Raw genomic sequence first — 13,997 nt, forward strand, 5'->3', positions numbered from 1 at the left:
ATAGCTGCCCTGGGAGGGTGCAGTCATGACAGCCAGTGTGTCCCGCCCAGCCCCAGCACTGCAACCACTCCCAGAGAGACTGAAAGCCATGGGAGACAGTTGGGGCTGCTCGGCCCATCACCCCCAACCCAGGGAGGACACATCTGACCCTGGCCTGGGGGGTTCTTCAACAGCTGATTACGCTGAAGAGCCTGGTTCTGTGCTAAGTTACAAATAAGCAGGAGCATGAAGTCAGTCTCCTCCTGACTGGCCTAAAGCCAACCCCGCTCCCCGCAAGCACCATCCAGTTTGCACCGCAGCTTTTAATCAAGCTGGATGGGCTCCCCTGACTGCTGGGGACCCAGGCCTCCTTCCCCTGGGACCCCTCGGCCAGTTCTAAACAAAGGCTCAGATCACCAGCGTCTCTCACTCTCCTGGAGGCGAGGGAGGGCCAGTGACTCCTGTACACTACCTGCCCCCAGCTCCAGCTCCAAGGGGAAAGGGCCACAGGGCAGAGACTTTGCCCATGGACTTGGCAGGCTCTTGCCAGACCCCAGCCACGGGCTGTGGGTTGGGAGCGAAGCACAGAAGACGCGCAGGGCAGAAGGGGGTACAGATTGTTTATTGCACAGCCTCAGAGTAAGCCCACGGCGTAGCCACTAGACACGCTCAGCACAGCGAGTCCAGCCAACCCTGTGGTGCCTGGGGGAAGAGCAGTCGCTCATGCCAGCCCCCCACGCCAGCCCCCAAACCCTGGCTTCATTTCAGTAAAAAGAACCGAGACCAAATGCAACTGCAGAGAAACAGTGTTAAAACAGTGCCAGATTCACAGGCGGCAGCTGCGCCAGGGCCTTGCTCACCTCTGGGTCTTCAGCGAGGGAAGGGAGGCAGGAGCCCCAGGAAAGCAGCTTGCTGCCAGCCAGCCGCGTTTCTGAGAGCTCAGATATCCATGGCAAACTGATTGTCATCTGGGCAGGAGAAAGAAACGAGGGCTGCGTTAGAAGGACAGCGCGTGGCAAGAGGGGCTCTGCAGGGATCACTGTGGGGATAGGATGCTGTTAACCGGAAGAGCACCTACTGCCAGTAGTAGCAGCAGCATGGACGGGCAGATCAGAGCGAAGACCCTTCTTCCCCAGCTGAGTTCCTGGGTCACGGCTCTGCACTGCCAACCTTCACTGGCCTATGGGTGGGGCATCCCATTTCCCCTCCCCCCAGCCTGTTCCAGCTGCGAGCAATGGACGAGTCCCAGGGCCGCCATTGCTGCGGTCTGAATTGACAGTGTGTGAGGCCCATGTGATGGGGCAGCTCAAGGGGACCTGAGCAGAGCCCCAGAGAGAGCAGCAGTGACTCCCTGGGGAAGGAAGGGAGGGGAAGAGACAGCAGTAGGCAAAGGCCCTGCCTGCTAATTTGCAGTTCCCCTCCCATCCACAAGGGGCACTCAATGCAGATGGTCACCCATCCAATAGGAGCAGACTTCCTGAGGGGAGTAAACTATGGGTCCAGCCCCGCCATGCAGCCACAGAAGGCAGCCATGGCCCTGGCACCAGCACCCACTGAGTTCAGTGGCAGCTCCAAGAGGAAGACGCTGGTGGCTCCATGCACCCAGGACCGGTCTCCATTCCCCGGCGTGGCGAACAAGCGCAGGCGAGGGCTTGGCCTCCTCACTGCCCCACAGACAGGACATGGACCAGCAGCCACCACCCAGCCGGAGGCAGGTGGAACCAGACACGTTCTCCCCATCCCAGTGCTGGAAGGGGGTGCTGCTCCCCCAGGGTGGGAGCTGCATTACCCCCGGCTCCCTCCACTTCAAGTCCTGCTTCAGGTGCCTAGAAACAGGCAGGACAAAGTCACTTGTGATGCACCAGGGGAGCCCCAAAGGCTGCAGCAGGAGCAAAGGTGACAGGTGGTGCTCCGGGACCAGGGGTTGGGCATGTGTGTCTTACCTGGGACCTCTTCCTCGGTCTCATTTTGTTCCTTAAGATCCTCTAGCTTGGAGAGCGCCGCGTGGGGGGGAGAGGTGATGCCAGGGATGTGAGGAAGGTAGCAGGGGGGGGTCCTGGCAACGGGCGAGTTCTTACACTCCAGCAGGAATTTACGGTCATAGATTATCCTGGTACCTGTCAAACCCAGCAGGAAAATCAGCCCCCGGCACTCAGATGCCCTCTTCCAAAAGCCCCACCCACCACAGTCTGCTCCATAGGGAGCTCAGGAGTCTGCCACTCCCTCTCCAAGCCCGGAGCAGGCAAGATCAAGCCCAGGCTTGTGCCAGCAGCTCCTGTGTTGCCGAGCCATGTGACACCATGACTGTTTGAGCCGTCAGCCCAGGCAGAGCTGCTACTAGTAATTAATGTTAATTAGAACATAAGAGCTGCAATATTGGGCCAGATCATGGTCCACCTTGCCCAGTATCCTGCCTCTGACTGGCCCATACCAGAGCTTCGGGGGAGTGTACAGAACACGGCAATTATCCATCCCAGCTTGACAGTCAGAGGTTTAAGGTCACTCCAAGCACGGGGCTGCCTCCCTGACCAGCTTGGCAATAGCAACGGATGGAGCCATTCTCCAGGAACTGATTCAGTTCTGTTTTGAACGTAGTTATAAGTTTGGCCTTCACGATATCCCCTGGCAATGAGTTCCACAAGTTAGTTGTGCCTTGTGTGAAGTACTTCTCTTGTTTGTATTACATCTGCGGCCTACTCATTTCATTGTGTAATTCCTACTTTCTGTATTGTGTGAAGGGGTAAAAAACATTCCCCGAATGGGGCAGTGCTGCCAGGGATCCCTTCCTCCCAGCTGGCAACATCAGCATGCAGCTCACCCAGCCACATGACCCTTCAGTCACTAACTGCTGACACCCAGCCACTCCCCCACTCCAGTAATCAAGCCTAGCATCAGGTGGCAGGGAGAATGCTCCAGGTAACATAGGCTCTGCAATGGAGAGGGAAGAGCAGAGCAGTGGCTGGTGGGGCGAGGCCAGAAATCCCTGCACTGCTGAGCACAGGTGGCAGCCTCTGGAGCAGAGCAAACATATCACGTAACCCAGTGCAGGCAGCTCTGAGCAGCTGACCTCGACGCCAGCACCTGCCGTGCCTCCCCCCACTCCCAAGATAAGACTTATTGCAAGCCAGCGCTGGCAGGATGGGCTCGTGCAGTTTAACTGAAACACACCCTGCCCATGGATAAAGGCATGCAGCCCAGCGAGCCAAGGGCAGCACCAGGCACAAGGACAAGTGTGGACAGCTTTCTAACAATAGACATGCCGGCGAGGCCAGCAGGGTCACTTTCACCCCCTGCAAGAGGTCAGAGTCCTAGAGAGCCCCGAGGCAGGCAGTGCAGCAGCAGGGCAGGAGTCTGCCTTGCCCCCAGACACCTACACCTGGCAGAGCGCCCCTCTCAGCAGGCACAGCCCAGTTCCTACCCACACCCTGCCCAGACCTTGCCTGAGGATTTTGTACTGCTGTTCATCATGCAGGTACCTGAGCGTCTCCCACAACAGAGCAGCAACAGCGCTCAGGTACTCAGGAACATTCCTTACTAGCTCCACATGTGGACAAACCCTGGGAGATACGAAAAAGCCAGGAAGCAAGGATGCTCTGGCCTGTTTGAGGAGCTGGGCCATGAAGAGCGCAGCAGAGACTGAACCTGCCAAATGCTCTTGATCAGTGATTCTCAACCTATTTACCATTGTGGACCACACATGTGGACCACAATGTGTTATGGAGGATGCATCCAATACTACCTATATTGCCCTGAGGCAGCTACATGGGCTGCAGCTGTGCGCTGACTGGGCTGCAGGTTGCTCTAGATCATCTCTGTCCAAACTCACACTTCCGACTTTGAATTTAAATCCCTCATGCTACTTCTACCACAAGTTTTCCTTAAACTCTCCCCAGGGTCCTAGCCCCACTGGCAGGGCTAATGCAGACAGGACACTGGTGTTTTAACCACCACATCAGCTAACCCTGCTCACAGCAGGGCTTCTGAGCAGTGCAAGAAACAGACCCAGCTTTGGAAACAGCGGGACCCTTCTGGTTCTCAGGGCCAAGGGCTCCCCAGCGCCTGCACTGCTACAGGGGTGTGGCCCCAACAGTTTTCAGAAACCCTTTGTTTGGTGTCTCTCCTCGCAGGCTCCTGTGCACCCACGTGGCATCGGTGCAGGGTTTACAACTCCCAAGCAGGGAGCAACAGCTCAGCCTGCGACCCAGCAAGCACTTCCACAGCCCTTGTTATTACGACTATTGTGGGAGCCCTACAGGCCCCCTGGGCCTTGGCCACTCCCAAGGAATCGCTCAAGGTCAAGGAATCCGGGCAATATTGGATACAACACCGTGCAGAGCCTGCTGCCTCCTTTGCACCTCCCCGGGGGCGCCTCTTCCTCCCTAGCATGAGCCATGCGGCCCGGGGTGGAGGGAAAATCCTTTGGGTCTCAGGGGAAAACCGAGATCCCGTCCAGGCGAAGGCGAAACTCGCCCACACCCTCCAGGGGCCCAGCCAAGTAAGGGCAGTTCCAGCTCGAAGAGGCTTTTCAGACGCGGGGGGCGTGTGAACGGGCTTAAGTCGCCCCGATCCGTTCAGGGGGCGCAGCGCCACCCCGAGCCCGGCCGGGCGGATCCCTCCCGGTTACAGAACCGGGTCTGAGTCGCTGGACTGTGCGCCCCCGAAACCGGAACGGCTCAGAGCAAGAGACGGAGATCGGGGCCGCCCCACGCGCCCTCCCGCGGGAAGGGAGGCACCGGGCCCGCTGCCTGGGAGCCCGGCGGGACACTGGAGGCCGCTCCCAATGGATCCAGGAAGGCCCGGGCTACCTCCGCGCGGAACAGCCGGGGTTGCAGCCGCAGCAGGGGGCGCTGGGCGGAGGTTCACCCAAGACCGGCTGCAGGCAGAGTCCGGGGGCTGGGGTCGCATTGAGTCCAGGGACTGCTCGGGGAGCGGAGCCTGCTGGGCCCGGCCTTACCCCCTGGGGTGGTGGAGTAGAGGGTTCCGCCAGGGGTGCAGCTGTAGCCTTCCGGGGAGCCCGGGTCTCGGCCACCTGGAATGGGGCAGGAGCTCGTGGTGCTCGCAGCAGCCATGGAGCCCGATCGGTATCCGCGGGGCACAGCAACACGTGCAGGCCCGGGGCGGAGCCGGATCCTTCTGTCCCTGAGGCAGGCGGGGCCCGTCCCAGCGTGGGGCGGGGTCGGGGGTGTGTCCTTCCCTCCCTGAGGGGGGCAGGCTCCTGACAGGCCAGCACAGACCGGGGAGTTGGGTCTGGCTTGGCTTTGACCCGGGATCCCCGGTGCGTTAGAAAAGAGCTAAACACTGCAAGCTGCACAGGAATCATCCCAGGAAGTGGGACTCAAACCCTAGACTCAAGCGCCAGCCTCCCCTTCTCCTACCTGCTGGGCTCCCGCGGGGAGCGATAAGGCCCTTCCCTTTCCGGCTCCGCAGAACCCGGCTTGTGCTTACTAGAGCCTGGAAACGGAAACCCATAAGAACACGTTTCTGCAAAGCAGCCCGAAGCACGCGGCTGCCCGCTCCTCGCTGAGGGAGCGAGGGGCGGGCCCAAAGAGCCTTGGTATCAGAACAGGCCATCGCTGTTGCTGCCTGCAAACCTCTCTCCAGAGGAATCAAGAAGCTAGGGATTGATGAAACTTAAGAAAATATTTCTGCCTAGCCCCTGGATCCCAGTAAGCCCCAGTAAAAAAAAACATCTCCCTGGGGCAGGGCTCCATCCCAGCTCAGCAGGGGAAAGCTGTTTGCTAGATTCTCCTCCACAAAACCAATTTAAGCTCCTTCCAGGGGCAAATAAAGACCTCCAGACACAGCAGAGTCAGTGGCAATTTCAGCCACGCAGGGCCTAGCTGTCTGCTTTGGGAGGAAGACCAAGGATTCAAAAATAGGCAGTGGTGCAGCAATAAGGCGGCAGTGGCTCGGGGGGACAGCAAAGTGCTGACTGAAGTGGGTCCAGTTTAGGTTGAATCCATCTTAGACCCCCCCCAAATGTGTCAAATTAATGTGCTGAAATCTTGAAAAATCACAAGGGCTTCATTTCTCTTTGCAGCCAGGTTTTGCAGGGCCCTGTACAAAGTGCCAGCATGCAGAACCTCAGGCAGCCTTGTGCAATCCCCACAGCAGAGCAAGGGTGTGCCTGGGAAACTGGCAGCCAAGCAGGCTGAGATGAGCGTTTTTTGAGTGTTGGCAGTTCAGAGGGCTTGTTCCTCCCTACCCATGTGTATGTTGCGGCAAAAGTTGGGCATCTCAGGCTAGGCAATTCAGGGGCTGCTGTTTCCCATGGCCAACAGCATTCCAGTACTCCCAGTTCAGAAATAATCTCAAGCTCCCCTGAAGTGAATGGAAGTTTTGTCATTGACATCAATGGAGAGCTGGTATTTCACCCTCAGAATGCACACATTTCTGACCCATGTTCCTCTACCTGTGCTCTAAGATCAGGGATGGATCTTCCACCTATAGGAATGGCTGGTCTGTCTCCTGGGTCTGGAGGGAGGTGGTCTCGGGCAAAGAAAAGCACCAGGCCTCAGTTCCCAATCTCTGTGCATTCTACCATGCTGTCCACATGGGTGTTGCTCTATTGAACATCAATAACCACAGCTAGCCCATCGGCTGCTGTCCCATGGCACATTTCTTTTGTGTGTCTCCCCCCCCCAGAGCAATCAGATTTCACAACTTGGGTCTTCCTATAGATTCACCCACTATTAAACACTGTCCCACTGCCTTCAGTTTTTATTTTATAAATAAATATATAGAGCAGGTTTGCTATTTTTACCACCACACGTTCATGGGATACCAAGTTTTTAGATTTTCTCCATTACTGGTATCTTTTGCACTGTGGGTCTGATGCAGACTTCAAGAGCATTAGAACGACCACAAACTGAGACCCCACGAAAGATCAAGATCGCTACTCCAGGGCAACTCCATGACCATCACATTTGATTGACTTCCACTGGCTACCAGTCAAAACATAACTTGCTTCGCAACATTTTGTTGGAGATGTTAATAGTCTAAGAATCTGCAAGGTACAGGTAACTGTACCAATCTGAGTTTTGTTTCACACATTGCTCACTGAATAACTCCATAATCCTGTTTTGTAATTTGTCACACCTCCCCCCGCAAGCTTATGCGGCATCCAACTTCAAACTGTAAGCTCTCTGGAGCAAAGCCTCTTTACTTGTGTCCGGGAAGCATCTAGAGTGCTTTTGGAGGCTCCAATATTCAGGAAGTATTAATACAATATTAATACAAATTTTTCCCTGTGCAAAAAATTCTGGAACCCGATATAGCATATTTTAATTGGGTTAATGTGCTCTTGTAAACAGAACATCTGTTCTGCTGTGGAGGGGGTAAACTGTTAGGGTAAGAAATAGCATCAACAATGAAATGTGTTCTTGTGTGGGGACATTTATGTTCTATTCTTAAATATTAGTAGAATACCTCAGTATGTTCAAAAGGTTACTGAGATCTGATCACCTACTAGTTCTTGGTTACTATTTGAGCACTTCATGTTTTCAAAAACATTTAAAAAGTGACAGGGCAGAAATGTGCCACCACATGGTTTGCAAGGAGTGAACTCTTAGGATTCAGTGATGATTTGCCTTCTTCTGGTTGCTGCTTCCTCAGGCTTTTCCTGGAAAAAAACTGTATTGCTGCATATATGGAATAGGCAGGAGGAGTGGAAAGATGGGGGAAGTCTCTGTCTATATTGAGACTGTAAGAAAGTGGTCCATGACACAGGGTACCCATTTGTGTCAGGTAGTTACTGGCTCGAGAAGTGGATCAGATCTTCAAATTATAATTAGTGCGTCATTACTGAGGAAGAGTAAAGTATGATTTTTAAGGCAAAAGTATGACATTTCCAACCTGGGGGAAATGAACCATTTGCATGCAGAGTGAATGTAGGTTTTTAATATGGTATTCAAAGGAGCTTGCAAAACCTGTTCTGACTCACAAATGTGATTATAAACTCTGATCACATTTAAAGGGACACAAATAATTTAAGATCAAACACTGGCCAACGTTATGATTGGTGGTGAAATATTCTCTGGTTTCCAGAAGTCTACCAGTCACCAAGATATGTAAATACATCAGTGGTTTTCAACCTGTGGTCTGTGGACCTCTGCAGGTCCACAGATTATGTTTAAGGGGTTCATAAAAGGTTGCTGTTACCACAATATAGTGGTTTTCAACCTGTGGTCTGCAGATCTCTGGGGGTCCACAGACTATATCTAAGATGTTTAAAGAGGTCTGCACCTCCATTTGAAATTTTTTAGGGATCTGCAAATGAAAACCAATGTATTAGATGAAGAGACCCTTTGGTATGTAGGCGATACCCAGTGTTTTGTGTTCTCCTACTGTCATTTTTGGCTATTAGGGTGTCATGCTAAAGCATATTCCCAGACCCAGAGCTGTACTTGATATCATAGTTGACACACTAGTAAAAAATCCAAACAGAATAGGAAAGCCACACTGGCTTGCATGATATGAATGTTCACCAACCAGAAAAAGACAAAGCTAAGAGGGAGCAAGAGTATTTTCAAAGTTTTGAGAGGCTGTTACAAATGACAGTGATCCTCTCCTTACCATCCTGCTTGACTAGCTGACTGGGTCACTAAAGCAGTACACAAAGTAATTATAGACATCCTGATAGCAAGATGTGGCCCTCCACCAAAATCCACACCACAACCTATAAATACTGTTCGTCTTTTTATTGAATATTCAGGTAAATATTTCACATTAATACAGGCTACATAAAGTGGAGCCACTATACGACATGAAATTTACTCAACTTTTTTCCTTTTAAGTATGTAAACAATTATACATGTATTTACCACCGTAAAAGGTTGAAATCATGTAATCATCTAGTTCTCTGCTGCATACAAGTAGCATTCAGTAGTGTTTAGCCAAAAGCACTAGGCTCATCTGATTTTAAGTTCAAAATGGCTAAACTAACTGGAGAACAGAATCAGTTGAATAGGTAAATCAATTTGTTCTTACACAATGGGCAATCAAATTTTCATTGTTACAGCCCAGAGAAAAAAATTGCTTAGTTAGGCACATTAAAAAAATCCCCAGGGTTCTTCCAAGGTCATAGGTTTCCCAACAAGGCTAAAAAGGATAGACCCTCTTAAATTAGTTGACGTATTTGAGATGCATATTTCCAATGTGAGGTGCCCAGGTGCCAGGCCAAATCTGCAGTGGAGAGAAAAAAGTAATTAAGAAATACAGAATATTAAGAATATGCCCAAGTGCAAAATTCTATAATAGATACAGTACCAAATTTAGACTTATTGTGGCCCAATTTTTTAAACCTGGGTATCTAAAGTTAGACTCCAACACAGGAGTGGTCAGATTTTCAGAGGGGCTATAGTAGTCTTCAGCGATGACCAGGTTTTTTGCATGAGTAGTAACTGGAAATGTAGAACCTGTCAGTGTGTATTATTAGTTCATCTTGTTCACAGCAAGGTGCTGAGCACTGCTGAGAATCAGGCCACTTATTTATGAGATAGACGAGGCTTTCTTCAGACAACTAACTGAAGGTTCCAGATCAGAGGCCCTGGTACTAATGGGGGACTTCAATCACCATGACATCTGCTGGGAGAGCAATACAGTAATGCACAATCCAGGATGTTTTTGGAGAGTGTTGGGGACAACTTCCTGGTACAAGTGCTGGAGGAACCGACTAGGGGCTGTGCTCCTCTTGATCTACAGCTTACAAACAGGGAAGGATTGGTAGGAGGAGGAAGAATTGGGTGGCAACCTAGGCAGCAGTGACCATGCGATGGTTGAAGTCAGGATCCTCACAAAAGGAAGAAAGGAAAGTAACAAAATACAGACCCTGGACTTCAGAAAAGCAGACTTTGACTCCCTTAGGGAACTGATAGGCAGAATCCCCTGGGAAGCTAATATGAGGAGACAAGGAGCCCAGGAGAGCTGGCTGTATTTTAAAGAAGCATTATTGAGGGCGCAGGAACAAACCATCCCAAAGTGCAGAAAGAATAGCAAATATGGCAGGTGACCAGCTTGGCTTAACAGTGAAATCTTCCGTGACCTTAAACTCAAAAAGGAAGCTTACAGAAAGTGGAAATTTGGACAGATGACTAGGGAGGAGTATAAAAATATTGCTAGAACATGGAGGGGTGTAATCAGGAAGGCAACGGCACAACTGGAATTGCAGCTAGCAGGGATGTGAAGGGTAACAAGAAGGGTTTCTACAGGTATGTTAGTAACAAGAAGGAGATCAGGGAAAGTGTGTGACCCTTACTGAATGGGAGAGGCAACCTAGTGACAGATGTGGAAAAAGCTAAAGTACTCAATGCTTTTTTTGCCTGGGTCTTCACAGACAAGGTCAGCTCCCAGACTGCTGCACTGGGCAACACAGTATGGGGAGGAGGTGAGCAACCCTCAGTGGTGAAAGAGCAGGTTAAGAATTATTTAGAAAAGCTGGACGTGCACAAGTCCAGGGATCCAGATCTAATGCATCCAAGGGTGCTGAGGGAGTTGGCTGATGTGATTGCAGAGCCATTAGCCATTATCTCTGAAAATTTGTGGCGATCGGGGGAGGTCCTGGACAATTGGAAAAAGGCAAATATAGTGCCCATATTTAAAAAAGGGGAGAGAACCGAGAGAACGACAGGCCCCAGCAAAATCATGAAGCAGGTCCTCAAGGAATCCATTTTGAAGCACTTGGAGGAGAGGTGGGTGATCAGGAACAGTCAACATGGATTCACCAAGGACAAGTCATGCCTGACCAACCTGATTGCCTTCTATGGTGAGATAACTGGCTTTGTGGATATGGGGAAAACGGTGGATGTGATATATCTTGACTTTAGCAAAGTTTTTGATATGGTCTCCCACGGTATTCTTGCCTGCAAGTTAAAAAACGATGGATTTGATGGATGGACTATAAGGTGCATAGGAAGCTGGCTAGATTGGGAGGCTCAGTGGGTAGTGATCAACAGCTCGATGTCTATTTGGCAGCCAGTATCAGGTGGAGTGCCCCAGAGGTTGGTCCTGGGGCTTGTTTTGTTCAACATCTTTATTAATGATCTGGATGATGGATTGCACCCTCAGCAAGTTCGCAGATAACACTAAGCTGGGGGGAGAGGTAGATACACTGGAGGGTAGAGATAGGGTCCACAGTGACCTAGACAAATTGGAGGATTGGTCCAAAAGTAATCTGCTGAGGTTCAACAAGGACAAGTGCAGAGTCCTGGACTTAGGAAGAATTCCACGCACCACTACAGGCTGGGGACTGACTGGCTCAGCAGCAGTTCTGCAGAAAAGGACCTGGGGATTACAGTGGATGAGAAGCTGGATATGAGTCAGCAGTGTGCCTTTGTTGCCTAGAAGGCCAACGGCATATTAGGCTGTATTATGAGAAGCAATGCCAGCAGATCAAGGGAAGTGGTTATTCCCCTCTATTCGACACTGGTGAGGCCACACCTGGAGTATTGTGTCCAGTTTTGGTCCCCTCACTACAGAAGGAATGTGGACAAATTGAAGAGTGAGGAGGGATTTGATAGCAGCCTTCAACTACCTGAAGGGGGATTCCAAAGAGGATGGAGATTGCCAGCACTGAGAACAGCCTGATGACAGAACAAGGAACAATGATCTCAAGCTGCAGTGAGAAAGTCTAGGCTGGATATTAGGAAACACTATTTTGCTAGGAAGGTGGTGAAACACAGGAACTGGTTATCTAGGGAGGTGGTGGAATTTAAGGCCTGGCTTGACAAAGCCTTGACCGGGATGATTTAGTTGGTGTTGGTCCTGCTTTGACAGAGGATTGGACTAGATACCATCTGAGGTCTCTTCCAACCTAATATTCTATGACCCTAACTTCATGTACTCAGGTTTGAAAGTTTTGGCCTGTAAACTGATCTTTAAAGCCCAGTGCCAACATATCTAAAAGAGATCTTCAAAAAAAAAAAAAAAAAAAAAAAAAATTATGACTGCTGATAAAATCTTTTTCCTCTATTAAGCACAAAAATATCAATCGAGAAACCAGATAGAAAGTATTTTAAATTATGAGAAAGACACAAACAAATTTACCTGCTGAGCATCAGTACATTCTGTTGAGTTTTGGACAACCTTTATCATAGGATTCCAAGCGGGATCTGGAGTATGAAGTCCATTAAAGAGAGGCCCTCCTGGGCCGTCAGCTAGCTGAGGATGAGAAGGTATTAGAGCGCCTCCATACATGGAAATCGGTAGACCCTAAAATAGCAGAAAGAACAATCACTGTACAGCGTAGTGATTACAGACAATAACACTCGTACCTCACATAAAGAGTAGTATCTGTCATCTCAAAGAATCCCAGAGTGTTTTACAGAACTTATGGGCAGAGATCACTTCATCCATCACTGAAATTAGAAAGAGAGGCAACTGTGCATCAGCAGTGCTACAAAGCAGTGTTGTGAGGAGAGATGAGAATACCATACCCAATTCCAGGGACAATTCAGAGCAAAGCAGAAGGCAACTGATTTTATTACTGTTGGAGTTTTGCAAGGCTCCCCATTCCAATGTACTGCACAATATGAATGAAAATGCATTACCCAAAATGTTCAAACTTCATTCAAATCCTTATGCAACATTAAAGTTGCACTTACAATCATCTTGGCATGCTGTGAGAAAAACGGGAACATGTGGTGGTCTAAGCATCAAGTTTAGAATGCTCAGACTCCTTGGAACCAGAAGTTCAAATCCCAGCAGAAATAATTCAGCCCTTCATCTTCCTGAGATACCCATATTAAGTACCATCATAGTCTGAGTGTGGTTTATTTAGATGAGTCTGCAAAGCCAGATGTTGTGTGTGTTCTACATGGATTTCATGTCACAATGTACTTGGGAAGTGCTCTCCTCTCCCATCAATATACGACTTGTCATCCTAACTGAGCTGCAGTGATGCTGTGTGTGTAGTCTGAAAGCACAGTGGGATCCTTTAAGATGGAAGGTACTATACAATATTTTAATTGCCAACTGGAATAATGACCTTTGAGTTCATTAAAGAAAGCCACTACAGCTTTTTAGAGCCTCACTTCCGTGGCCTCCAACATGTGACACATGACAGTTTTCATAAACATCTCCCTACACAGAACAGAAGGGGATACAGAGCTCTTTTGATACCTCCCTCCCTCAAATTTCTGTTGTCTCATTGCATAGGATATGAAAAATCTTTGTCTTGCTCACAAAAAATAAAGACTGCAACAAAGTACTTTCTCCAGATGTAACTGTAGCAATGTTCTGAGAAGACTCCAGACTATGCACATGACCCTAGACATTCCTCAAATTCTTCAACTGAATTATGACAGGGCTGTATTCTGTTTTTGCCTTGTGCTAGTATCTGATGTTTATGCCTTCTTTATGTACATAGTTCAATAGTCTCCTAACCTCCTGCCACATGTGCTGAAGAAAATTACATGATATTCATATGCCTAATTTGTATCTATAACTCGTGCCAGAAGCATTAAATATTAACCAGCCTGAAGAGGTGACCTAGTTCCATGCAGGAAGGAAGGAATCTAACACAGGGATGATGTTAGGGGAGAATGGAACAGTGAAGGGTGTCACCAAGCAAGTCCATATATACACTTGGGATATTAGCAACTAGAAATAATGTTTAGTTTCAGTTATAATGTGCCCTCAGTTTGACTAGTGTGTCTCACATGTAAAATAGTGTTTTGGGGTGAAGGGGGGCTACATGAATCCTCGTATCTGCTAGAGCAGAGGTCCTCAAACAGTGATCTGCGAGTTCTATTCAGGTGGTCTGTGGATAGTTCCTTCTAAGGTGTGCGCCTGGACAGCTGCACATGAGACAATGAAGGGCTACTAGGGGCTGCTGTGGTGGGGAAGAGACCCCTCTCCTACTCAGCCCCAGCTCGGGGGCTGCTGCGGTGGGGGAGAGAGGGCACATCTATTGCATTAGAAAGATAAGACTACTGATATTAAAATATGAGTTGTGTGCTGTTATTTGTACAACAAAAATGTTAATTATTAAGGTTTTTTTTAATATAGTGCTTTTATCCAAA

At 49.5% G+C, this 13,997-nt stretch overlaps 2 protein-coding genes across 2 annotated transcripts in view; both read right to left on the bottom strand.

Moving 5' to 3' along the window:
* Positions 1-828: 828 nt before the first annotated feature.
* Positions 829-5,132, bottom strand: EIF4EBP3 (eukaryotic translation initiation factor 4E binding protein 3). The gene is made up of 3 exons (XM_032801750.2): positions 4,934-5,132; positions 1,923-2,096; positions 829-947 (listed from the first exon to the last, which is right to left on the bottom strand). Exons 1-3 carry the CDS (start codon positions 5,046-5,048, stop codon positions 919-921), a joined length of 318 nt encoding a protein of 105 aa, XP_032657641.1. The 5' UTR covers positions 5,049-5,132; the 3' UTR covers positions 829-918.
* A 3,531-nt stretch (positions 5,133-8,663) lies between these two features.
* ANKHD1 (ankyrin repeat and KH domain containing 1) overlaps positions 8,664-13,997 on the bottom strand; it is a 194,308-nt gene continuing 188,974 nt past the window's right edge. Inside the window, 2 exon segments of the mRNA XM_075068051.1 lie at positions 8,664-9,162; positions 12,022-12,186. Of these exon segments, the coding sequence (XP_074924152.1) occupies positions 9,103-9,162; positions 12,022-12,186 (225 nt within the window). The 3' untranslated portion in view covers positions 8,664-9,102.

This window comes from Chelonoidis abingdonii, chromosome 7 (assembly GCF_003597395.2).
Source record: "Chelonoidis abingdonii isolate Lonesome George chromosome 7, CheloAbing_2.0, whole genome shotgun sequence".
Lineage (NCBI taxonomy): Eukaryota > Metazoa > Chordata > Testudines > Testudinidae > Chelonoidis > Chelonoidis abingdonii.

Coding starts and splice junctions, on each gene's coding strand:
- EIF4EBP3 (XM_032801750.2), bottom strand. CDS start 5,048: ATGGCTGCTGCGAGCACCACGAGCTCCTGCCCCATTCCAGGTGGCCGA. Junction 2,097..4,933: donor CTACTCCACCACCCCAGGGG/GTAAGGCCGGGC, acceptor TGGGTTTGACAG/GTACCAGGATAATCTATGAC. Junction 948..1,922: donor GACCGAGGAAGAGGTCCCAG/GTAAGACACACA, acceptor TCTCCTGCCCAG/ATGACAATCAGTTTGCCATG.